The 27,252-nt window shown below is 39.4% G+C and overlaps 1 protein-coding gene and 1 long non-coding RNA gene across 11 annotated transcripts in view; one reads left to right on the top strand and one right to left on the bottom strand.

Annotated features, from left to right (window-relative positions):
- MCTP1 (multiple C2 and transmembrane domain containing 1) overlaps positions 1 to 27,252 on the top strand; it is a 275,168-nt gene that overhangs the window by 30,130 nt on the left and 217,786 nt on the right. The window contains exon 1 of one of the 7 annotated variants that reach the window (XM_021291079.2): positions 10,416 to 11,131. The exons of the other annotated variants lie outside the window; for them this stretch is intronic. Coding sequence (XP_021146754.2) covers positions 11,114 to 11,131 — 18 coding nt within the window. The 5' untranslated portion in view covers positions 10,416 to 11,113. Of the gene's footprint in view, positions 1 to 10,415; positions 11,132 to 27,252 lie in introns of those variants that run through there. 7 annotated transcript variants of the gene reach the window in all.
- On the bottom strand, positions 1,412 to 18,492 carry LOC110360569 (uncharacterized). 4 transcript variants are annotated; one of them, XR_002416526.2, is made up of 4 exons: positions 18,028 to 18,492; positions 17,652 to 17,708; positions 13,845 to 13,959; positions 1,412 to 3,537 (listed from the first exon to the last, which is right to left on the bottom strand). It is a non-coding gene; the product is annotated as an uncharacterized LOC110360569 (long non-coding RNA). The 4 variants fall into 4 exon arrangements; XR_002416527.2 differs by lacking the exon at positions 1,412 to 3,537 and adding an exon at positions 5,968 to 9,157; XR_010469189.1 differs by lacking the exon at positions 1,412 to 3,537 and adding an exon at positions 12,108 to 12,122 and having other exon boundaries at positions 18,028 to 18,319.

The following is a 27,252-nucleotide window of genomic DNA, read 5'->3' as shown; positions in this document are numbered from 1 at the left end:
CTGCATTTTCAGCTTTGCCAAGGCTTGTAGCTGCCCGCGAATCAGCATGATCTTGACCTATGCTTCAAATGCAGCAAACACCCAACAAAGCCAGAAGAAAAAGAAAAAAAGCCTACCTCCAGACTCAGAAAAATCACCCTTACGTTGTTCCAAAACTGAAGAACAAATACAGGCAGCTTCAGCCAGTGAGGTTACTAGAGCATATTTTATTTTACATTTGCAATGGTCTGAGGATCTTTTCATGGGTCAGTTAATATAGGTCGACTGACAGCCACTTATAGAAGCACAAGCAGCCAAAAACATTTAAGTGACTTGCATGTACATGTGTGAGAAGACAGAGAAGGAAGAGCTACTGAGCAAGGCAGTTTGTCTGCGTGACTAGAGAAGTGATTGTGCCACTGTGCTGAGCACTGGTGAGGCCCCACCCTGAATCCTGGGGGCAGTTCTGGGCTCCTCATCATCAGAAGGACATTGAGGCACTAGAGAGAGTGCAGAGGAAGGAACAGGGCTGGTGAGGGGCTGGAGCACAAGTGTGATGGAGCGGCTGAGGGACCTGGGGGGTTCAGCTGGAGAACAGGAGCTGAGGGGAGACCTTCTGATCTCTGAACTGCCTGAAAGGAGCTTGGAGCCAGGGGGGTCGGGCTCTGCTCCCCAGGAACAAGCGCCAGGAGCAGAGGAAACGGCCTCAAGTTGCCCAGGGGAGGTTGAGGTTGGATGTGGGAACAATTTCTTCCCCAAAGGGCTGTGGGGCATTGAACAGGCTGCCCAGGGCAGTGCTGGAGTCACCATCCCTGGAGGGGTTTAAAAGGCATTTAGACGAGTTTCTTAGGGACATGGTTTAGTGCTAGAGTTGGGTTATGGTTGGACTCGATGATCCTGAGGGTCTCTTCCAACCAAAATGATTCTATGATTTGATGAGGCAATGGAGAGCACGAACTAGGAGAAGGACCAGTAGCTCTGATGTACCCCCGGTTCCTATTGGTTTGTGATTTTGGTCGATCTTGCAGAATGTGTTCTGCTGCCCCTTCCTGGTGGTCGGGAATGGTGGCAACAACAACAGACTCTACATCTCAAAAAACATATAAGTGAAATGCTGCTTCTGCTCATTTGTTGTTACCAGTGTCGGTATGAGCACCACATTTGCAGAAACGTGTGTGAAGGAACTAGAGTAGCTAGAGATTAACTCATTTTCACAGAGAAATGGACCTCTGAGAACAAGCCAGGCATGAGGGAAAGGGAGCTGCTTGGATTAGAGGCTGATACAAACTCCTTTTCAGTGTCCCCTTAACCTTGTTATTTTCTTCCTTTTTACTCCTGACCATTGCTCATAAACCTCATAGAGTGAAAAATAACAGAATGTTTTAATTTTTTTAAAAAATATTCCAAATCACCCCATAGATTAGGGTGTACATTTAGGCTAAGGACGAAATGAAGGAAGTTTTCTTGGTTGCATTGATCAGCTGTGGAGTTTAAGATTTTCAGGGTAGATTTTCAGGCTAGACATCTTAAGGTTTTGGGATGGTAAGTTTGTTATTTTTGTTAGCTGTGCCCAATCTCAAAAAACCCCCATTGTTTATTTTAAGACACCAGGAACTTTCGTTTACTTTTTGTTAGATCTATCTTTACTTCTTGCTGAACATCAGAAGAGTTCCAACAAAATCTGAGTGCATTGCATAGACACTGAAATCAAAGTAGTAGAACAAAAACCCCAACTTTATCTGCTTCTTGTGGTCTCTTTTCCCTAACTTTTGAAGATGTATCTTTTGATTCTTTAGAGGCACATTTCACCTAGTATGTTACAGAGTGGTCTGAGAAAAGGATCTATGGTTTAATCTTCTGCCAGTCTCCTTTATGCCTGTGATACAAGGTTGTTCTGCAATTCTTTTGTGCAGACTAATTTTGAACCACAAACTGGCTGCAGGCAAGGAATGCTATTTTTTAAAAATAAACTTAAAACTTTTCACAGAATCACAGAATGCTAGGGATTGGAAGGGACCTCAGAAGATCATCTAGTCCAATCCCCTGCTGGACAGACATAGCAATGTAGAATTACTATAACTATCTCTAGCACCAGATACTGGACCTTCTTTATCTCATGAGTCGTGTTTGTGTTATTTTGTTCCATTTAAGGTTAAGCTGATTTTAATGTCTTCTGACATTAACAGATTTTTCATATGGTGGAAAAGGAAAATAATGCCATGTTTCTTATTTTAGTTGATACCAGCTGGCTGTGAGCAATTTTTTGTGTGTATTGTAATTGAAACAAGCAAAATAGATATCTTAATGAGCCAGGTCAGCTGGAGGAGCTGATGAGGTCATGTTGCTCTTTCTGGATTTGAGCTGTTTGTTCAGCAAAACATGGCTGTGTTTTTCCCAAGGGTTTTAAGGAACAGTGCCTGATTTATAAATTCTGAGACATATTCACTTCAGGGTCGCTATTTACACATTAAGGGGATATTTTTTCCAGTTCCTTTATAGAAGTGTATTTGATTTTTTTACATGTATTTTGCTTCTATCTGCAGAGTAACCCACATTGCCATAGGACCAGCTGCAGTTGCTTTCTATAAATGCTGCTGCACTATTTCCAGCACTAAAAAATAACTGTGGTTCTTTACAAGGTGACAGTCGACTCTGGCTGCTGTACACTAACGTGGAGAGCATGGAAGACAGGGCTATTGTATCCATGAATATGACTCATTTGCCTAAATATTCTTATGTCATGGGCGGTATAAATTCAAGGAGTTAACTCTTGCTTCAATCTGTCCATCTAGGAAAAGGAGCAGTGAGGTGAATTGTTGTGTCTTGCACTTCTCCTTAATCATAAGCACAGTAAGGTGGTAATTGGTCAAAATATCTTTTCTGTCTTAAAGCCAAAGGGGGATATCTGAAGCAGCCAAGCACGAAATTTTGAGATTTGGTTCTGTTGAAAATTACTGATATAGATATGTATCATGAAACTTTTGCAGATAAAACCCAGAAGCTGTGGTGGCATGGTATAATAAGTAGGGACATCATGTTTTCCTGTACTATGGGGCACAGGACAGAGATGCTGTTACAGAGTGGAAAAATCCACTTATGCTGGTACTGTTCAACACATGCTCATTTTGGGGGAAAAAACAAACAAGCAAACAAACCACCAAAAAAAAGGTCCTGCTTTGAAAAGGACCAGGGAACTTGTTCATGGCAAGCTCTGGACGTTGCAATACTGTCTCCTGTTCTGGATTTGCTGTAGTCCTGCCAGGGTAGTTCAAATCTCTACACTCAGCTCTGCACATCCCGAGGGCACATCCTAAGAAAGGAGAAACTCGCAAATAGTTTAAGTCATGAACGCAGACCTTCTTCATCACTTTAATCAGAACCTCTCAAGTTCTGTGTTTCTTTGGATAAAGAAGAAATGGAAAGATTGGGTTTTATCTGTGCGAGTGGAGGAAAGGGTCTGGTTGCGTACTAACGCAGTGTGGATCCTTCTGAGCCAGCAGGGGTGACATTTAGAGATCGGCTCCACGGCTGAGAAGCTGTAGGATGGTTGGTGAGGCTCTGAGGAGAAACCAGACAAAAGAAACAGGGTTTGTGCTGCAGTCTGGCTGCTGTACACCTTTGAAAAGTTAGCTTTTAAACTGCCTTCACAGAATGAGATGTAACTTAGTCTTTTAAGTCCTGAAAAAAAAGGCTTATTTGTTTGTTTCCAATACTAGTTTTGTAGTTCCTCAATGTCCTGCTTTGTTTTCCAAATGCAGCATGTTTTAGAGCGGCAGTCGAGAGCAGCAAAGCACAGAATTCACCTCTACACTCTGTGTTCAGGCTACTCGCTGAAGACGAAGATTTCTGGGATAATGGAGCTCTCTGCTTTATGCTGCTTTGGCCTGTCTGCCCAGCAGAGAGGGACCAAAGTGTAACATACAAGAAACATGCTCAGAATTTATTGTACAAGCGAGTGCAGTCACTGAACAGTATAAATTGCTTGTTGCTAGTCAACACTTCTAAAGTGAGTTGGATATGTTAGCTGATTATCAAGCAAAATTGTTTGCATTTGCTAATGTAAGTTACTGTGTGTTTTTTAATGCAAAGTATTACAAATAGGCATAGTATTATGAGTAATTCTTACAAATAAGCAGCTTAACTTTGACGGCAAGCTGTAATAGTGTTGTCGACTTTGTTTACCCTTGGAAAAAGGTGGATACAGTGGTGAAACACAGGCAGTATGCCATGGCCAAGTGAGTGTGAGCTGAAGTTGAGGACAAATACCTTTTTTCAGCATCCTTTTTCTGATAACTGTGTATGTTTATTTATCTTTGAATTTTCTCTCAGTCTGCACCAGGCTTGTTAAGTTCTGGGCTTTACAAAACGTCGGTGACATTTGTAGTTTATTCTCCTCACCCATCTAGACTGGAAAACATTCTAGAGAGAGCTTAAAACAAAAAGAAGATATTGTTATGAACCTCTCTGGCTGTCACAAATTGCAGTTTGAAATTATCCCACCTGATGCTACCAGGCATAGCATAGCAAACCTATATTGTCTGGAATCTTGTGTAATTCAGGCATTTCTGCTGTAGGTGAATTCTTCCTGTTCTTTTTGTTGCACCAGTTACAAAGTAATGACAACTCTATTTTTAGGTACCTACATATTAACCAAAGGAGGTGACAAAGGTAGTGATTTTTTGTTTTAAATATTTTTTAACAGACTGAGGTTATCGAGAAAAGTAGGAAACAGTTGTTCCTGGCACAAACCAGAAAGAAGCAACTTCCTCAATCACAAAACTGAAAAATGTGCTGCCAGTGTAAGAATGAATCAGCATAAGTAAGCTCCAGATACCACTTAAGAAATTGTGGCAGAAAGGCACCTACAAAACAAAAAATTATTTTTACCTGTCTGTGCCCCCAGCAGACTGAAGACAGGAGCACAGATGGATCCATCCTTTCATGGCTTCTCGACTTTTGTGGTCTGTCTTCATACCTCGTGGGACACACACAAGCATGGGGTGCTGGGACTATGGACAAATGAGCGAGATGGACAGTGGGGAGGGACCTTGCTGTTTTCTTTTGCTACGATATCCATGGCTGAACATGAGCCAGTGTGTGCCCAGGTGGCCAAGAGGCCACAGGATCCTGGCTGGTACCAGCACTGGGGTGGCCAGCAGGCCCAGGGCAGTGACCGTCCCTGTGCTGGGACCTGGGGAGGACAAACCACCAATCCTGGGGGCAGTTCTGGGCCCCTCATCATCAGAAGGACATTGAGGCACTAGAGAGAGTGCAGAGAAGGGAACGGAGCTGGTGAGAGGCTGGAGCACAAGTGTGATGGAGCGGCTGAGGGACCTGGGGGGTTCAGCTGGAGAACAGGAGCTGAGGGGAGACCTTCTGATCTCTGAACTGCCTGAAAGGAGCTTGGAGCCAGGGGGGTCGGACTCTGCTCCCCAGGAACAAGCGCCAGGAGCAGAGGAAACGGCCTCAAGTTGCGCCAGGGGAGGTTGAGGTTGGATGTGGGAACAATTTCTTCCCCAAAGGGCTGTGGGGCATTGAACAGGCTGCCCAGGGCAGGAGAGATGGACATGAGGTTCTCAGGACAGGGGGCAGTGACAGGGGTGGGGGAATGGCTGGACTCGATCATCTTGAGGGGCTTTTCCAACCAAAATAATTCTTAGACACTGTTGTTTTCCCCTTCAGAAAATCAAGCTGTGTTTAGTAAAATATTTGCTTACTATCCATTAGAAGATGCTACTTGACAAATGCTGTACAGAACGCAACTGTTGGCTTGATGCTGTGACAGAATGTGACTTCCGAAACTCGGCTTTGTTATTTATGTGAGGCAAGGTTTGTGCATTAGACACTCACGTTCTCGTGTTCTATCAGGTCTCCCAATGTTCCGTCTCATAAAATACCAAGATACAGATTGACAAATCTTATCAAGGCATTATTAAAAGACAGACAGTTTAATCAATGTTGTAAACAAGAAGGTTGTGGAAGGATTATGCCAAAATGACATGACAGAAGAAAATATAATCTGATTATTATATTTTAAAATTCCACATAAAGCTTTTGTGAGACTGAGATTTATAACAACTCCAAACTTTATCTGTTAAAGGTCTTATTTAAGCATTAATCAAGATTTTAGTGGACCACAAGTTAAAGTTTGATGAATTCCATGAATATCTATCCTAGATATCAGTTTTCTTGTGTTTTCTTAAAAACTTTGAAGACCAAATTGTTCTAAATTGACGTTTACAGGTTCTCGGATGTTTCCACAAACTTTTTGTTTGACGAAGATGCCTCTAGTAGCAAAGAAATGGAACAAGAATAGGAAAAGGGTGAAGAGGCAGAGCAATGTGATAGAGTGAAGCACCAAAAAGGAATACAGGGTAGGAGTGGAAAGTATTCCGTTTTCTGTTTGCCAAGTAATGCAATCTTTCCAGGTGATTGTCAGCGTGCCAGAGAGAGTACTGTGTTCCTGATTGTTATATGGTCTCCTGTTTTTTTAGCTTCAGCTCCTCCTTCCTTCTTTTTTATTTATCTCCTCAAGGATGAACCCCATGATCACAGACTGGGGTGCTGGCTTCAGCCGCTTGTTTTTATCACCATTTTTCCAGCAAAAGAACTTAAACTCCCAAGCAAGATTTGGGCTCGTGGGGAGGTATGCAGAGAGGGGGACTCTTACCGCAACACATGGTGACCTTTTCAAAACAAGCCAATGTTTATTAGTCACCTCGAATGCAGCACGTTCTGTTCTTGGGCTGCAGCGTTGAAGAACTTTTGTCTGTGCTGGCAGCATTACCTGCTTCTCCATCAGACACGGCCGTGGTTTTGTCAGCCTTGGTATATGTGGAGCAGCCGAATCCTCAGCCAGATACATGTTTCATGTCTTAAATCTCTTTGCATGTACTTACAGATGATGAAAAGTAATACTTAGATGATCACGTGCTGTGATGATTAGTTTAGAAAACTAGTTAGTGTCAGCTGGGACTTGATCTGCCAGGTGTTAGCTATTGCTTTTTCGGTCTTCTCTCCTAGCGAAAGGATTTTAACCCTTCTGTCACAGAGTGTATCAGTGTGTGGATGAACTGAGTGATAGATACCTTTCATAAGTGTAATTTAGAAATCTCCACATTCATCATGGGTATGTGTCAGTGTTTGCCTACTGTTGAGCCCCGCCTGGACACTGAAGACTCCGCGTTTACTATTAATGACAATTATTTATGTATGGAAACTTGTTAAGTAGTATGATTTAGTTCAATAACTCACTTGAAGGTCTTAGCTGCAGAGAAACTCAAGGCTGATCATGCAGTCTGACTTTGAAATTAGTTTGGTGAGCTGCTGTGCTCCCAGGAGGTGTTACCTCTTAGGAAGAATATTTCCTCCCCAATTTCCTAAAGAAGACAGAGTTGGGATCACATTTGTGTTCTGGTGGGTGCTGTGGTGATCACCCAGAGATGGAGCTCCTCTGAGATGCAAAATCATGGCCAAGAGCTGCAGTTACTGCTGGTAAAAGCTTTTTGGGAACTGGACTCAGAGGGGTCCAAGGAGGGAGCTCTTGAGGTCCGGGAGCAAAGCAAGGAGGAGTTCGCGTAGCTATGTTTCTTCTGAACTGGGGGTAAGGGAGCAGAATTCCAGTTTCTGACATCTAAAATAAAATATATCTCTGCCAAAAGTGGGTTAAAGTCTCCTTTTGTCAGTCAAGGTATGAATTATTTCATTGTCATGAATATGGAGGTCTCTGTGTTCAGCTATGGAAGTGCTGAGCACAGGGTGAAGTGCAAGGGTTGCTGTCGGTTACTCTTCTGGAGAGAGAACATTTCAGTCTTGAAGAATAAGCCCCATAATTAGCAGAATGACATTAATACCACCCCACCCCAAGGTTTCTTGTGCAAATTCCCTGTACTGGGTTGAACTACAAATTTTTTGAAGTGGCATAAAATCAAAATGTGGTAAAAATAATAACTGAATGCAAGGTTTCAGAAAAATAGTGATTAAAATCTTCATTGTTTAAGTACCATTTATGTAAACTCACATATGGGTTTATATATAAACCTATATATATGCGAGAAATTTGTTCTGTAGGATACCTCATGATGACTGTACAAACTGTATCAGACTAAGTAAAATAAGAACTAGCGGGGCAGTTCAGTCTGAAGGTTCGTCTAAAATCATGCTAGCAAGGGTTTTAGTTCTGTTAACATGCGTGAAATATTCGGCTTTTCAATTGCAAAAGCAAAATGAGTTTTGGTGATTTAGAATCTGATGAATGTGAGATATTCTCATATGGACAATTCAACATGAGGGGATTTTTTTATAATTAGGATAATAAATTCTGTGATGTATTGATATAGCAGGATGAAGATGTATCAAGTAAAAGGAAGAGTACTATAAAAATATATAAAAATATAAATATATAAAAATATAATATAAAAAAAGATATATAATCAAATTTGAGGATAACTATTTTGATGAAGTATTTGGCATGTATGTTCAAATTAAGTAAGGATAGTACTGAAACTCAGTTTTCATGCCAGCATGAGATTAAAGTAATAGACTGTTGTATCCTGAATTTACTGTGGGTCATATATACCATATATGACCAATCAATGAACAGAGGAATAAGTTAGCTGCTGCGGGGAGATGCTGCACTGGTTCTTGGAGGCTGTTCTTGCAGGTGTTCTCTTGGTACCTGCTTCTGACCTTCATTTAGGCTATGAATTCAGGTAAGTCTTTTGGTTTTCATGTAAAACCCCATGTAATATTTTCATGTGATCATTTAGCAAGACGAAGCCAACAAAAATAAAGAACTTTGATCTTTAATAAATAATTACAATTTATTCTGGTTTTCCTACCAGTCTCCACTAATCTCAGACTCCGAAATTCCTGAACTACAGAGGGATCCTGCTCAAACTCATTCAGCTTTTTTTTATGTGTTGTGGCAACACTCTGAGTTATTTTTGTCTTTGAAAGTTTTCAGTAGGAAAGATCTAGTAAGCGACAACAATAGACTACAGAAGAACTCCTGGCAATGAGCGAGGCTGAGATTTCTCACAGGAAAAGCACAAAGGAAGGGGAGAAGGGAAGGCAAAAGTAGTGTTGATATGAATTTTGGTAATGTTGAGGCAGAAACTGGTGCATGTCGCTTTGGGGAAGCTCCTGCTGGTTCTCCTGAAGGATTTAAAGGAGAACACTAAAAAGGAAGAAAAATTCCAGATAAAAGCAGAAAGCATTGAAATAGCTTCACATCCACCTGCACTGTGCTTGAGCGAGAAGCAGAAATCTGTACTGAATGGGGTTTTTTGCATTTAGGGTCCCTGTGTAAAAATAGGAGATTGAGTTCCCATGTACTGCAGTGCATTAAAATCCAGGAGCATGAAAAGGAATTAATAGAAAACTGAAAGAATGGTTGCTTTTTATTCATGGGACAACAGAAAGGGTCTCACTTTTAACAGCAAGTAGTGTCCTTCAGTTCTGAAAAACTGGTAAAACTGGACATCAGAAAATAAATTAAATATCTGGAATAAACAGAAAAAAAGGAGAACTCATATACCTGATGATTAACGCTTAACAATTAGTATGTGGGATGCTAATTTCTTGTGAGCCCCAGAAGAAAAAGTATTTTAAAAAGTATAGAGAGTGGGTTTTTATTTCAAGCATTTTATCAAATGTCAGGAAGTTTTTACCACTTCAACTTCCTTAATTATTTAGATTTGAAAACGAAATAAACATGTTTATTCTTAGAATGTAAGTTGTTTGGATATTATTAAATACTAAATAAGAACTTCAATTAAAAACCTATAGATTGGAACACATTAAAATCAAGAATCCAGATAGGATAGATGCAGGGAAAAAAACTGTGTACCCTAAAAGTCAGTGAGTTGTTTTGAAAAGTAACATTTCTGAATGTACCCCCCCACAATTTCAGTTCATAAAATCTGATATTGAGAAAACATAAAACATGTTAGAAGAGATCGGAGATATTTTGCTCATTTTTGTACAGATACACAAGGGCAAAGGATTCCAAACATGACTGGGCTTTTGTTTTGTTTCTTTTTTTTTTTTTTTAAGGTAGTAATAAACTTTATTATATTTTAGAATTTTGATATGCAAAATAACATTTTGAGGCTACTAACTAATTTCGTATTTGCTAATGACCCTTCACTGAAAGGGCGATCTCAACTTGCATGTTTTTTTCGTTTTGTTGCTATGGTTTTGTTTTTAAGGTCAATACTTAGAAAAACAACCAAAAGGAAAATAACCAAGTTTTAAAACAAATGGAAGGAGATTTTCTTCTCAGAATTCTTCCATTAATGCTTAAAAAAGAATCCCCCCAAAGAAACAAACAACAAAAGCAGGGATTTAAGCCATGCCCTGGCACTTATTCTTTTATGAGGCATATGGCACCCTGCAGACTGACATAAACAGATTAACCTGACATTCTTCAAACTGGGAGTACTTTTTAAATTATATTGGGTAGGATTTATTATTGCCTGCATCTTTGTGTTTGAGTGAACTGTTCCAGAAATACAAAAAAGTGCATCAGCTGAGCACTGCAGTTATGATTTTGCTTTTTTTTTCCGGCTGGAAGATGTAGAAATACAATCTGATGACCATGTGTGCTTGTCGATGAGGAACTTTTTCATGAGTTTAATTTCTGTGTTAGTATTTTAAAAAATATTTCTAACAAAGTATTTTTTCAGCACAAACTAAAGCAGTTGAAGGCCAGCAGTTGTGTGGGGAGTTTTTCACTCACAGTGTGACCGGCCCACACTGTGTCCAGACTCCATCTCCCAGGTGGGTTTTTTTGCTTACTTGCCAAGTTTTGCTTATTTCGAGGTCACAGCTGCTGTTGAGCGGCCAGAACTTAACAAGAAGTCAGATTGCTGCAGGAATGGCAGAGCTTTGCTCTCAAGGCAAACGCTGCTCAAACAGTGCTGGGAGTATATTTCTAATTTTAATTCCACAGGCTCAAGCTTATCTTAGGTTTGGTTTTTTTCCTATGAGATAAGTGAAAGTATTTACCCCGTCTGCAGAGCTGCAGGAGGAAGGAAACGGCATATGAAGGGAGCAGCCGTGTTATGAACGTGTGCAAGTACATGTGAGCTTCCAGAGCCGTTCTCAGAGCTTTACGGTCGCATACGAAGAAATGGTCTTGACAAGAGGAGTAAGTGTTTTGAATGTGTAAACCAAAATAATTGCATGATTGGCTTGTGATGAGAGCCTGTGTGAGCTATTCTGGCAGTTCATATATTCACAGGAACTAATTTAATAATTGCTTCTCTTTTCGGAGCATAGGGATTTTCTTTTTTGTTGTTTTTTTCTTTTAACAAATCTTTTTCTTCTTCCCTTTACCTGTGCTGTGATAAACCTGTTGTATTTGTGTAGATTCCGGTAGTGTTAAGGCTCTTCTGGCAACAGGTAACGTGTTTCTGTGGGAAGGACGCTGATCCCGGGACACCTGGATGCTGCTGCTCACCCCTCAAAATCCTTTCACCAAGTCCGATCTTTCTGTTTCTGTGATAACCAATGTCATAATGGCAAAGATGACTTAATTACTAACCACTGATATCTCTGTCAAGCATTGTAGCTGCAGCAGGAAGGGTCTCGGCTTGGGTTGACCAGCACAACCTTTGCTGCTGGTTCTGGTGCTGTTTTGTTCAGCTTAGGCTCAGCTTAGGCTCTGCAATTGATCTGTCCTGAGTTAAAATCCAGACAGCTGCGGCCGCTCCAAGGTGCATCACGCCCAAAACGGGCAGCGTTTCAGCCATGGTTGGGAGACTTGATTCTGCTGCTTGGAAAACTGCTTAGCTTATTGCTTAAATAATATTAAATGCTGAACTTTGCAGTGTACCCTTGTGCAAAATGAAGTGCCACACAAATCCACTTCATTAGGTGTCTGGAGTGGAATACAGTCTCAGAATAATCATCTTTACTTAAATGAGGCAAGTCCTGCGCTGTAGAAGTTTAATTTATGACTTTGACATCAGTCTGGTAAAATACTTTAACATGCACATCATTTTAAGATTATAAGGGAAGGGTTCCATGGGCCTGTGTTCTGGTGCCAAATAACTGCAGGCTCTTGTTGTCCCAGTAGTATTATATTTTTGATCCTGCTGATCTTTTTTGCTCAAACCCAGCAGGTATATTCTGAATCACTGTTGAACAGATATATAATGAAAATAGTGAATTTCACCGAGTTAAAATGGTTCTTTCATGGTAATTCTCTGAAAGGAAAGATTTCTCTGCCTGTGCCGCTTCAGATAAATTTTCATTCTGTGCTGTTGAAGTTAATTTAAATGTAGTTTATATTAAATATAATGTCTAGTTAGTAGCCTTCAACAAGTACACATTGCTTTTCAAACACTGCATGTGTTGAAATCCGTAACATGTATTTTCCATTTATGTGTAACAACAGAGACATTTCCAGCTTTATGTGTAACAGCTAGAGCATTTTTATTTCTTTTAAGCATAATGCAGTAGGGGATGAAAGCCTTTAAAATAATTCTTCAACAGAAGGTATCTATGAAAGGAATCCCCAACAGAAATGCTAATAGTGAATTCCAGGAACGAAGAGGCATATTATCTTTTACAATGCAAAAGTATCACAAAAAATGTATATATGCATGTGTGTGTTACTGTTTTCTGAATAATCTGACAAATCGCACAGTTGGTTTCTGAAAGCAGATCTATTCTGCATCCTGCTTGTTCATTTATATTTAAGTTCTTGTTCTTATAGTGTGCAAAAGGTATAGTCAAGATGTTATTTCACTTTTCAAGTATACTCTTTATCCAAGATGATAGAGTATATGCCATATTAGTTATTTCATCCAACCATATTTACACTATCTTTTACAATCTTGAGATTTCTGTCAATTAGTTGGGAATCAGTAAAGCAAACATTTGTCTGAGTTCTAAGAATAAGGTAAAGAAGTCTGTCTGTTATAAAAGTAATGTTCTTTGCTGGCAGTGATCCTTGAGTTTCTGAATGGTTAAACCTTAGAGGCTTTTTTGACAAGTTACAAGTTATTGATATATTTATATGAAGCACCTCTCTGTCTTCCATCCCCAGTATTTTTGTGACTGGTGACAGTGGGTGGTTGTTTGCAGGGAGTGCCATTACTCTCTGTTCAGGTTAGTTAATTAAGAACGGTTCATTAGATCTTTGTTGCAGTGAAGGAGGCCATAATGTGTTCACCCACAGGTATGCATTGGGGATTGTCTCCCGTGATACAGCACATCTGCAGAGATCGATGTGCAAAGAGAATACAGCTTATTCTTTAACTATTGAGCTCTCAGAAGGCGATAGAAATATCTGTGCACGGAGCCATTCCTGAAGGAGTGCTTTTGTACTGGATAAAATTGGCAGCCAGGTAACTTAACATGCTTAAGTTCAGATTAGTTCCAGTCAGAGATTTCTGGCCCTTCCAGATGTGGGTTTTTTTTTTAAATAATTAAACAAATATGCGTGTACATTTGTACGTTTACATACAGGGCTACGCATATACATAAAGTGTATCTTCATTTATGTACATCAGCACTATAACAGAATAAACTTGAGGTTTCACTGCTCTCTGGTTACATGGCATTATGAAGAGCCTGCTCTAAACTGCCTCTTCTCAGTGGTGATTTCATGCTTTTATCAGTTATTTTCTGTACCACTGTCAAACTCTGAATTTCTTTTGTGCAATCACCAACGGAAACTGTTTTTCGCAGAACTGAGGAGGAAGAGCAGTTGTCATGTGTGACACCAGAAGGGCACTGAGACATCCCACCCTTCTGCCTTGCCCAGGGCAGCTGGCTGATGCTGCTGTGTAATTCAGATGTTTGTGTTTCATGAGTGCCCTGTTTATTTAGCCCTGGTCCTGTTAGGGGATTACCTTAAAAGAACCGGGACAGACTACTGGCAAGTCCTTCTTGGGTTGAAGTGAAGTTCACCAGTAACATTTTAATAGGTCCCAGGTGTAGTGCAGGAGATACCAGCAGTCCATTGTCCTAAAATATAAATTAAAATGTTAAATATATGCAGTTGGGTTGCATTCTAGTGGTAAAGCAGTGCCTCATCATGCGAACGGAGAAACTGATTTACACGCTGCCTTTCTGAATGAGAGAGAAGTGATGTGACTAAGATTTCCTAGATCTGGAGTTTCTATGGGCAAGGATGCTCCTGATCCTGCAGGTCACTGGATGTGTAAGTAGCAGGTGACTTTTCCAAGTATCCCTGAGCAGCTGGTCCTGCGCGTGAAGGCAAAAAGACTCCAGCAGCCGCCTCCTTAAATTAAACAAGGGACAAGGAGAAGAGCTTGGCTTGTTGCCTCTCAGAAACTGGATCTGATGGGGAGAAACTACACTGAGTAGATTTCTTTTAAACCAGGGCTTTATTTGTAGCCAAAAATCAAAACTCTTTAAGCATCTCTAGTCTAGTAAAGGAAACCTCTGAGAGAGATGCTGTGAATTTTCTCACTTAGCAAGTATTTCAATTCTGTAGGCAAGATGCAATAGTGGTAGAGAGTTTTTCAGCCACTGCTTCACCTTCCTCTCTTTTAGGAAATAAAGCAAGTTCAAGGGAGATGGAGAATAAACTGCCATTGTTTCAGTTTTATTTAACTATATCATTACATAATTGTTCTGAAAGAAACTCTAGTGTGTTATGCAAGTTATGCTCCTTCATCTTAATTGTGTTTAATTAATCTTACAAGAAGTCTTTGAGAGAAAATAGTTCTTTGAGAGTGATTACAAATAGCTATTTTATATTGCCCGTCACTTGAAAATTAGCATTAGTAAGGTGAAGCTCTACTTACTTTTCAAAGCAGAAAAACTGTATTATAGCTGTATTCCTAGGAAATATTTTGAACGTGCTTTTCAGGTAACTGTAGAGGCATAAGCCAGCAGACTATTCCTTGTGACTGATGAGGAACACAATAGTAATATTGCTCAGTAAATCACTGCTCTTAGTCCTTCAGAAGAGTATGCTGCTGACACTGGAATATTAGTCTAACCTCTCTTCTGTTATTTCCATCCTCTGTTTCTAGCACATCAATAGTTGGGGGGTTTTGTAGTTGTTTTGTTGTTTGTGGTGTGTTATTGTTTTGGGTGTTTTAAAATTATATTTACAGTGGTTACAGCAGCAATTTGTAAGTGAACCAAATGTTATTACTGGTAATGTTTGCAGAACTGTTGTACTACGGCAGTACTTTAATAAGCATCAGTAATTAATTCTTGCTGTTGTAAACATCTGTGTCTTTCAGTGCCAAAGATGACTGAGATTGTTCCCCAAGTGCCCACTGAAATCTTCAGTGACTTCAAGGCTGTGCCTTAGCCAGTGCCAGCTGGCCAGATGTGTTATAATACCATGGTCATGGGACTTCAAGTTCCGCTGCTATAATCGCTGACTTTTTCCTCATTGTTGCTTAATTATTTTTGAAAATGGAAATTATTATAAGAATATCTAAAGTAAGATAGAAATCTGTCTGCAAAGTGATTCTTGAAGTATTAAGTCTGATTAGGGTACTAGATAAATTCATACTGCTAATGAAAATGTAGAATATGGTCTCGTGAGCCATTTAGAAGTACGCAAGGGTTGAAAATAACTTCATCTTTACAATTTGCTTGCAGATTTTCCATTTCTTTTATGCTTATTCTTCTTTTGTTTGCATGCATTCTAACAGAACTAGTAGTTTGTTTTTTTTTTTTTTATTATATATTTTGCTGGCTAGCACAATTATGCAACTACTTGAAGCATGAGCTGACACTCTAGATTCTTATGGGTCCTGTGCTTTGCCCTACATTTGTATAGGAAACTCATCCTAGCCAGAATTACTAGGTAGTGAATAGGAACTAATCTAAACACTTACTGCATGTTTGATTGCTGCAAATACTCCCTCTGATGGTTTTAGTAATTTATTTCAGTCTTTGAATTCCTTTTCTGGTTGTATTATGTTCAGTGTTTTACTGCCATACCAGTGGTCTTGTGTGGGTGACCCTGTGACAGGTGCCACATTTTCTGAGCAAGATTTGTACTGGCAACATCCAGTTGCAGTTTTTTATTAGATGAAAGGACTCTGAATCTCACATTCTTTCTCATTTTCATTCATGACTATTCATTTTCTTTCGGCCATGGAGTTTTGCCATGCTGCCCTGTATCCTGATACCAGTTTTCCAACGTGCAGTTTTCCATTCATGCTGGAATTATTGGGCTGTATTTAATGTCTTTGAGGATGGTGTGGTTGGAGCCAAGGCGAAACAGTGTTAATCTCAGAAATTGTCAGGTTTTGACAACTGCAGATTTTCACAAGATGTTCTCCAGGTGAATATTCGTTTATGTTTGACCTCATCATCCAGTGGGAGGCTGAGATTTGTCAGCCTTCCAATCTTAGTATAGTATTCCTATCAACCTTTTTTCTTTTCTTTCATTCGTCTTCAGGTTATTTTCAGGGGAGGGGGCATTTTATGCATGTCTAGGAAATCCAGATCCAAATCCTCGTGTGTGATATTTCATACAGAGCAGACGCTGCCCCTTGGGTAGCTGTGGGCTGGTTGTGCTCTCCTTTGCTTCTGTAGAGGGAGCTACAGCTGAATCATTCAATCAGCAGATTGACTGGCAGGTGTTGGTAAGTCTTTGTTTTAATCACTGATTAATTATGAATTATTATTATTATGAATTAAGGTTGGACTCGATGATCCTGAGGGTCTCTTCCAACCAAAATTATTCTATGAAAAAAAAGTCCTTTGACAGGGCAATTGTCTGTAAAGAATTGCAATAGGTTTGTCTTTGAATGCGTCAAAACATGCTCAATGTGTAATGCTGGAGTTCATAATTTGATACTGATGGAGTGTAACATTTTCTGGTGTGACTATGAGAATGTTTTCTCATTAAAGAACATAACTAGTATAAAATTTGGAAGGTAATGTAGCTTATTACAGTTTTATTTTTGTCCAGGAGCAGAAACTGGTCTTAATTACATATGTTTGAAGTGACTGAAGAAACACTTAAAAATATGAAATATTTTTAAAGAATAATCTATGCGAGGAATATGTTAAAAAAGGCAAAATGTTGACTTGCAGTTCTCTTGGAGCATGTAATTCAAATAAGAATGGAAGAAATATAGTGGCTTCATGTTATAAATCTGGTATATTTAAATACAGCAAGTGATCGCAGACTGAACAAAGGTCCGTAACTGATGCTTCTGTTGGCAGGTATCTAATAGTACTGCTGAAGCATGTCAGGAAAGGCATCACTCATGCTTATGCAAGGGAGATCTACTGAAAATGCCTTAGAAACACGTGGAAGCTGCTGTGAACCAGCTGCTGGGGGAGATTTGAGGCATAAACTCAGCCTTTGCCTTTCACACCCGTGACAGCATTACAGGGAACTGATCTGATGCTGCACAATTACTTCTAAAAATTTTTGCTGCACGGTGTCGTTAAAACTCATGCTAAAAATAGTCATGCATAAAAAATATAGTAGTTTTCTAGCATCACTGAACAAAAATATTTCTGCTGAGGTTTTTCAGAGCATTCCATTCAATGCTTTCCCACACTTTAATTATCAAGAAGTAAATACATTTGCTGTTAATAAAATTGGCAGGCAACACATTGCAAAAAGGCATAGCTGACAGCTTGAGTGACTTTATGAAGCAGCCCCATTTGAACAAAGAACAGTTTTTAAATACAGTAAAAATATTTACCTGTGTGCCGAGGGATGGGAAATGCAGATCTCGTGTTTCTAAGAGGGGAACAGTATCCTGGAAAGGAGAAATTATAAAAGGGGTCTAGGAGTCACAGTTAGCAAGCAATTCAGACAGAGAATCTAGTGTAAAATTGCAGCAAAACTATCTATAGTGACCTTGAGATGTATAGAACTGAAAATCCTGGCTGCAAGGAGAGTTGGTTTCACCTGTGAGTAAGGAACATCTGAGAAGGATGTTGAAATATTGCACTGTGTGTGTGCATTTTTAGGAAGATGTTGAAAAAGAGAGTCTTGGGTTGTCACAAAAGCAATTTGCAGGCTGAAGGAAATACCAAACAGAGAAAACATTAAAGAGTTCAATATGCTCAGCTTACCTAAAAGGATGTGGAGGAGGATGATGACAATCCAGGAGTCCTTCAGCAGGGCGAGAAGGGTCTCTTTGGTAGATTTTTTTTCCTGCAATATTGGTGGTGGTGAGAGGAGGGAAAAGGGAGACCGTTTCTTGCTTCTGCAATGTTACATAAATATAGGCACGTCAGCTGGGGAAGGAGCTCCCTGCCTTTGCTTCCTGTCATGTAAAAAGATATATCTAACTTATTTTTATTAGCTTTGAGAGCAACCCGTCAAGGTGCGTAGCAGATTTTCTGCCTCTTTACACCTCAGGATGTTCTGTTTTGTCTGAGCAATGTGGTGGACCTGGTATATACCAGGGTGCTGCAGCGCAGGCAGTGTGTGAGATTCCATAGTTCTGTAGAGTCTTAAGCCCCCGAAATGGTGAAATTCTGAATTTATACATGTTTTTCTGATCCTTTTTTCTTTTCTGATCATTATGCTGTAGAATTTATTGAATCAGATCATGCTTGCTTGCTCTGTTTCTCATGATATGTATATTGCACTGTATGTTAAACCTGATTGGGTCTAAAGGGTGTTCTTCTCCAGAAAGCATATGATATCCTTAAATAGGTTTGAGCATTTTTTTTTTTTTTAAAACTAAATTATTCATACATTGTACTTTCCCTGTCATTTCTAAAAAGAACTTGTGTGTAGAAGGGATATACTTTCATTGCTCTTTCCATGGATATAAGCATTTTTGACAGATCTGTACCTTACTTAAATGAGCAGATAACATTTAATCCCATGATTTATATACCCAAGTCAGAAGAGCTTTAAAGCAGAGCTCCTTTTGCACAGTAGACAGAGTAGTTGTTTGCAGCAATGGTAAGTCATTTGGAATTCCTATGATTAAGAGCTTGGATTATGATATACATTCCTCTCTTTTTTCTTAATTTTAAGTTTTTCTTTCCTGTGTTCCAACTGTGAGTCACTGAGGACCTGGGTGGAGTGGTGCTGAGCTCCCAGGGGGTCAGCGGCACAAGTGGGTTTGCAGGTTTTTGCCTGAGTTCAGAACCTTTCAGAGCTGGATGCTGAAGGGATAGATTTCCCACACACGTGAATGAGTCTGTTTGCCATTTGTGTTCATAAATTCCTGTTACAAAGGTGCGCTGACCTGGAGGGAAAACATGCCTTCCTTTGGGACCTAATTACAAATGAGATGGGGGTTAAAGTGTTAACTTTGCAAAACAAAGGAATGAGGGAAAGACAGCACTTTGAAACTGCAAAGCCGAAGAAAAGCTATTACACTGTATAGAAAATTTAATTGACATACAGTACACCTGAGCTCAGTGAAGGAAGTAGACCAGAATTACTGAAATGCAGGAGTGGGAGTCCTTTGAATATGGTTTATAACAATGTCCTCTTATCACACTGGAGGACTGACACTACCTGTGGAAAAAAGGTACACTTTCTTTCTCCTGTTTTTGCTTTTGCTCTAGAACTTCACTATTTGAGTAAGGGACACACACTCTCTTCAATCTCCAGCCCAGTTTTGTTTATCATCATCATCACTGGCAATGTTATACTTAAATATCTAGTCTGTGCCTGTGTGATCTGTATGCAGACCACCATGCATCTGCCCCAGTTTAGATTATTTTTGTTCTTTTTTAAAAAATAATTTCTGCCCCTACCCCTACTCAAAGAGGAAGATGAAGAAATGTTTTGATATTGGATACCTAATTACAGGTTGTTTTTTCTACATTGTTCCTTGAATTAACCTAGTGCTTGGGAGCAACAGTTGAATATTGCTGGGCTCTGCACAAACAGTGTTACCATGATTCCCTCTCTGCATATAGAACATTTTTTGTTTGTTGCCTTTTTTTTTGATCCATCTGTTAGATGTGGTGAAGTTTTGTAAGACTTTATTTAATTAATTAAAAACAAAAATATGGCAACTATACCTATGGATCCTTATCAGTCATTTGTATCCTGAGTTCCAGTCAGCCCCGTCCTGCTGTTTGGGTGATGATCAGAGCCTGAAAACACCACAAGTGCCCAATTCTCACTTAGTGCTCCTGCAAGCAGAGGGCATTGTGCTGTTTCCACCACTTTTAATTTGATTTACCTATTGAGTCCCATGGGTAGAAATGAATCTGCAAAGTAGAGCTGATGTAGAGCTTGGGGGAATAATCCTTTTAAACAGTAAACAAATATTTACTAAACAGCAAACCTTAACTAGTTCAGAGCCATTCTCTAGTATTACTACTTATTATAACTGTCACACAAAAAGGTATGTATGTCTGTTATTTAGAAAAAGCGTCTGGAAAGGTCTTGCTAAAGCATTTACTTCAGTGATTGGTGATGCAGCGGTTTTAAGTGAATATCCACTGTCTCAGATCTGCTAGACCATACAAAGAGTTTTACTGTATATATTGTACCTTACGCAGATAATACTGGAGTTGAATGGATAAATTTGTTCCCAACCTATGACTTCTAAATACAGTTGGAAAGATATGCAGTTGATATTTGCTTGGGCAGAAAAAAATTGAAGTGATCATAGAATCACGAAATAATTTCTGTTGGGAGAGACTCTCAGGATCATCAAGTCCAACCATAACCTAGCTACGTTTTTGAATATAAATACTTAGTAATAGGAACAGGTAAAAGCAAACCAGAGATGTACCAGAAAGCTCAATCTTCAGTCCTGAAAGGTGTGGCTTGTTATCTTTTGTTGTACTTATGGTGTCCTGTCTAGGTCTGGCGTTTTTGTAAGCCTCAGAAGCCACGCTTTTACAAGTGACTGGGAATTCAACACATCAGCACAAATGAGTTTATTGTGGATAACATCATTCTTTCAAAATTATCTCTTCACAGAGTAGCTCCCTTCTATGTGCCCCCAAGCATGAACAGAAACTCAAAGGCGCTGGAGATGTTCAGTGTCACTCAGGAGCGAAATCATTCACTACCAGATCTAATTCCAGGGTCTCTAATAGGAACCAGTTCAGAATCTGTTCCTGGACTGGTGGTTGTTGCATCTCCTCCAGTGTCTGCCATCGGTGAACTTTGACAGTTGTCTTTCATGAAGTTTCATACAGTTCTTTTGATACCCCAAATATTGGAGAATCTCACTGGTGTTGTAATGATTGCTTCTACCTGGTTAGGGCAATCTGAACAGTCTTCCATGGATTTCTTCCACAGAGGTTATTGAAGTATCTCAACACAAAAAGCTGCTTGTCCTACATTTGTTTTCTGCCTGGTAAGAAAAGACAGCAGCAGTACAGCATGTTTAGGCCATCGCCATTTCATACACACTTGAAAAATAGTAATTATCTAAATTTTTTTTTTAAACACTGTAATTCCAAAACTGATCTGTGGGTTTGCTGTTTGTTTGTGAATTTTTTTTTGTTTGGTTGGGTTTTTTTTGTGCCATTCCTGCTGAAATGTAAGCAACTCTTACAGCCTTTTGATTGTTTGGTCCATCACAGACATTGTGGTCAATGCTCACAAATTGTAGAGCAGCAGAGATTTATCTGTTCTTTAAATGCTCAATTACAGCTCTCAGTCTAGCTTTTGTCTCTGTTCTGGTAAGCGTTCTTCCATTTACTGGGCAGTAGCTATTTTGGTTTTCAACTTGCGTTTAATTAAATTTATACCTCCTGAGTGAGGGATGGAAAATAACAAACACAACCCCTTCCCTGTCCAGAGCTACTCATTAAACAGTTATAGTAACTGGTTTTAAATTACTTTTGGTATGTGTGTAAAGCTCACATTAAATCATCTTTGAAATGTGTATATATGAAATGCACTTCAAAATCGTCTATTCATAAACAAATGCATCATGTATATATTCAAAGTGAGTGGTTCATAAAAATTTTAGCAGGGAGGTAATGCACTCCTGTACATTTAAAGCCATATTTAAAAATTCACATTCTCTCAGGAATTAGATTAACTGAATATTTGATAAGGACTCCCCAAACTCATATGAGAGACTCATGTTACTCTCCAGCTCCTTCAAGAGACAATGCAGACTGGGAGTCTGGCTTCTGAGAGCAAGAGCATTAATTTTTAATATGTCACAGTTTTATATATGTGCAAGCAGAGACTTGGAAGGGTTTGTAAATGAAGACCCTGAAACGCCTTATATAATTCAGTGCTTGGGAAAGAAAAAGTCTTGAAGGAGATTGGACTTGGGACAGTTCTTCTCCCTCTGTATAGAAATAAGTGTAAGTGAGCTTGAATAGTTTCAAAGTTCAGCTCTGTGTACTGACTGACACATCCCACTTACTATATCTTGGCATTTTGCCTCCAATAAATGTTGGTTTTGCTCTGTGCTTAGGAATAATGTGTTGCCAGAATGTTTTGTTATTTTTTCATCTTTCACATGAAAAGTTCTTGGGTGTTCTTGTGGATTTCTGCATTCCTGGAAATGTTTTCAAAATTAAGAGATTTATTACATGCTTCCTGCCCTTCCATTAGATCACGGATGTTATGTTCACATTTAATCAGTGGAAAGGTGTGAATGTAAAAGTGGATGCAGATGTTTTGGACAGCATAATAAAGAATTTGCCTGTGATATGTCCATTGTGATATGTGTGAGAGCTTATTTGACTTTTAGTCTGTTCTATACATTATATTTTGGCTTAGGTAGGTGTGAGAATCACTTGTATTTTGACATTAGTGATTACAAGCTAGCTAGCAAGTTATGTAGCATCATCCCAAGAAGAGTCTGCCTACTAAGGTTAAAACTTGTGCCTTTCTCAGTTATTTGGTGTACGGAGAAGCAGAGATGAGCGCTCCTAACAGTGCTCTGATTTGCTTGTGTTCTTGAATCAATGTCGTGGTTCAACCCTCAAAAAGCCTTATTAGAAAACTCACATTAGAGAATGCCAGAATATGAATGATTCCTTGGGCCACTTGTCTGGTGAATCATTGCAAATACAATATTAATGTAGTTCTGTTAATATGGTGGTCAAAAATGTATGCAATTTCATTAGCAATCAAGTGTTCTCAGTAGATGAAAAAAAAGAGCTGTACTTTTTTTTTCCAGACAGACTTTTGAGCAGGGCCTGTTGTGACAGGACAAGGGGTGATGGTTTAAACTAAAGGAGGGAGATTCAGGCCAGACATGAGGAAGGAATTGTTGTCCTGAGGGTGGTGAGAGCCTGTGCCAGGTACCCAGAGAGGTGGTGGATGAACCATCCCTGAGACATCCCAGGCCAGGCTGGACGGGGCTCTGAGCACCCTGAGCTGCTGAAGATGTCCCTGTCATGGCAGGGGGACTGGGGAGCTGGGAAGGGCCCTCAAACCCAAACCATCCTGTGAGTCTGTGATCTTCTACTGATCCCACTGTTACAAATGTGCGTAGTGTGGAACTTAATGCTTGACCACAGGAAAACACATAGACCTGTGTTTCTACAGGCCTTGTGTCTCTGTACACACTTGTGTTTTGTCCATATGTCTTGCATGTGTCCATTTCTGTGTCCCTTTTGGGAGATGTGGCCTGCTCCCTGAGGCCACCTCTTCCTTCTTGCAGAGCTCACACAGGCTGCTTTAAATGTTGGGTCTGTTTTGGATCTAATGGTTGATGTGTCCGAATACAAACACCCCACAATGATCTCCTCTGGTTTCCATGTGTCTTGGCTCTCTGATTTATTTTCTTGGCTTGTTTGGAAGATTTCTATGATAGTCATCCTGCACCTCTCCTTAAAATGTGAGAAACAATGGTCAATTTTCATATTCCTCTGTGAATACCCAATAAACTCTGATAGTAATACAAATATTAAAGCACATAACTAAAACAAAAGTATTCTCAGCTGTCTGAGACATGCAGGAGTAAGTTCCCTAAGCTGTTAGTAGTGCCACAGAGTGTTATTTTTTTTTTAAATTTGAGTTCTTGTTCTGAATTCTGCAGCACTATTTTAGGTTTATTTGCCGGTCAGAAGTTGGCAGAAAGCTGCTACACCATTTAACAAATGCAGAGATTGGAGGACACTAAAGAGAAAACTGATGTTCTGAAGTGTAGAAATGAACCTGACTAAAGGGGTTGTTTCATCATCCAGCACTAAAACACTCCTTCAAAGGTATGTTTTCTATTCAGCAACAAAATGTGTTGCAGGATATTATACCTTTCTAAACTCCACTTGGAGTTAAGAATGTAATTAGCTGAGAGTCAGGAGAGTAGCAGTTATTGGCAGCAGTCGTCTGTGTGAGTCCTGGGAATAGGACAACCAGCAGGGCATATTACGAATGTTAAAAATACACACAGGCTTCTGGAGACCACTAAAATAAGACATTTCTGGGTTTAATGTGTTAGTTTGAGCATTACTAGAAAGTTGAAGCTGTGACATGCGTAGTTCCTCAGTGTATTTGTTGTGTTTCTTCATCACCAAAATGGATTGTCAAGGACACGTTTTTGGGCTTCATTACGCAAAATGTACACAAATTTCTCATGTTATGCAATTTTCTGGGAGCGTATGATTTTTTTCACCACTGCGAATTATTAATCTCAAATGTTTTATTGTAAGTGTTGCTAAATATTTGTGGGAGCTTGTTCTTAATTTGCAATTATTACCAAAAACTGGTGTTAATTATTTAGAGCTAATTCAAGACTTTCAGCTTCCACTGCTCCCTGATATATAAGTTACTGTTATCTCAAAATTGTTATTAAGTTACAAGAGACCAAAATTATCAATAATCTACTGATTTTTTTTGCTAAATGAAAGATACGAAGTAAGCTGGTTAGGACCGAGCTTTATTCTAACTGTTTTTGTTCTTACAGGAAGCAGTTTCTCTTTCTATTTCTGTCAGTTGCTGTTTGCTGTAACTGAGGAAGAAAATCTTAGGGATCTGAGACTTCTCACTCACGAGTTTAAAATGAGAATGCTGTACTTTCAGCACCAGCCATTGGTTACCTGTCACATAGGCAAGCAGAGTTTTCTCAAATGAAGAGGCTAATGAGGGAAAGAAAAAGAGAAAAAGCTGTACCGTTGTTTCTCCAAATTTATATTTGATCTGCTTGGTCCAAACGTGTAAATCCGGTGTTTCTAACTAATGTGCTTTTTAGATTGATGGTTTGAAGTTCCCTTTCAGATGAGAATTATGGGATCAGGTTCCTCAGACTTAGAAATCGTTTAAGTCAGAATCTCTGGGTGTTCAGGCAAATAACATTTTAGTGAAGATGCTGGAGGGAGGAGGGGAGGTCCCTGTCCCTCCAGCCACGGGGAGCCGGATGCATCACCTCAAAGAGATTTGGGGATCCTGGATCATGACGGTTCCTTTCCTACACCTCAGGGTGAGCTGCTTAAATCGGTAAGAAGGTGTAATCAATTACCTTCACTTTTTAGCATCAACTCTGAGGCACATCCCCACTCAGATGCCAGGTTTTGTGAAATCTCAGCAGTGCACAAATCTCTCCTTGTATTGTGAAGTAAGACATTAACTTTTTGGGGGTTGCACAAGCCACAGATAAAAATAGGCATCAGTGTAGTGAATCAAAACTGATTTTCTTCTCCCTCTCTTTTTATTTTTTTAATGATTACCTTTATGCACATTCTCCTCTGCATTCATTCAAGTTCTTCTTTCCAGCAGTCTTCCTTGTCTTTTTAAGGATTGTGGCTTCTATTAATGTTCATGTGCTGGCTTTCAGCTTTGAAGCGCAAAAAAAGATGTGTGAGAGTTTCACTAGAGGACACAAAAAACATGCTGAAGGACTCATAGTTAGTGGATCTAAGGTCCTGAAATTATCAGAGACTACTCAAACTCAGTCTACTTCCAGCTGGAAGCAGTTTGCATCCAGTGCTGGGGGGAGCACGTTTGTTTAGGTGGCATTACTAACCTCCATGCACTGCCTCATAATCGAAAGCCAGGAAGCATATTTTATCTTAAATATCAGTTCTGTTCACTTCACTATTAGATAATGAGCTTCCAGAGCAGCTAATCTAATGTACTGCAGAGGCTGTGTTTTAATTAAGATAATGTTGCTTTTAGTATAATATGAAGTGTTCATAAGGTTTTTAGTTTTGCCGTAGTATTTTTCAGAGAATATTAGTACTAGTTTTGCTAATGGGCTTTACTGGTCCTGCAGGAATTAAGACATTTTATAGATGAGCTAGACTGTATAAATGCATAAAAAGTTTTTATTTTCAGGCACTATAGTCTTTCATTAAGAAATACCATATAAACAGGGAGCAAACTGTTTTTCTGGTGAGCCAGTAAGGCAGCAGTTTTGCCTGAAATTAGTTAAAGAGCTTTTATGAGGATAGCTAATAGGGCATGATTAGAAATGCAGAACCAGTTTCTGAGAAGAGCTCGTTTGAAGGGAGGTCAAGAACTGGGCTAACAGGTAACTTTTAGGTTCAGTCAAAAATGTACTCTGTGTATTGAAAAATGCAATGCATTTCCCTGCACTTCTTGGTTCTGTCACTCTATAATCAGGGGAAGAACTTAATAATTAAGGAATTAAAGTCTTATTGAAAGTCTAGTCCAAGATATAGGGGGAAAAGAAAGAATTACGAGAATCTCCTTCTCAGGTACTGGTTGACATTTAACTTACCATAGAAGTTCTGTAATTTGCACATTCCACCAAAGAAACTTCTCAAAGTTGCTGAGAACTGATGAGGAGCTGAGGTTTGCTAAGAAAAAAAAGGAAGCTCGTTCTGAATATGGAAATTATAACAATCTGTGTTTCTGGACAAAGTTGACTAAGCTCAGCTCTCATTAAAAAAAGAAAAGAATAAGGTCAAAAGACCATACTGCTAAAATTCTGTAAATAAAGCGTACATTACTCAAGGTTTGTTTCAGCCTGCTTCATAGTTTTGTGGACTTACACCTGTCTTTTTTGCAATTACCTGTTACTATAGCTTTTTCTGGTACCAGTGCACATCAAGGGGTTGTCATGGAACTTAGGTATTTCCTGATCAGGAATGGACCTGCCTTAAACAAACATATGAACAGAGGTGGAAAAATCACCAAACTTCAGATTGCTGCTCAGTAAACTCCTAGTCTCACCTGGTTTGTTCTACCAAAAAGTCAGAGCAGAGGCTTTTCCAGATATGTTCCTGTTCTACTCTTTCAGGTTTTACCAATAGGAAATACAGCAGTTTTATTCCCTGCCCCCAGACTTGCATAGTCCTCAGTACCGTGTCCAAGAGCTACAACCGAGCTTTTAGTTTCTGTAGGTTGTTCTGTATCCACTGGGGTTGTGGGTTGATTTATTCCTCCCTGTTTTGTTTTGCTGGATTATTTTAAAGATGTGTGTCTCTGTTTTT

The sequence above is a fragment of the Columba livia genome, chromosome Z (genome assembly GCF_036013475.1).
Source record: "Columba livia isolate bColLiv1 breed racing homer chromosome Z, bColLiv1.pat.W.v2, whole genome shotgun sequence".
Lineage (NCBI taxonomy): Eukaryota > Metazoa > Chordata > Aves > Columbiformes > Columbidae > Columba > Columba livia.
Note: the sequence above shows the minus strand (reverse complement) of the source record. Positions and strands in the feature narration are given on the sequence as shown.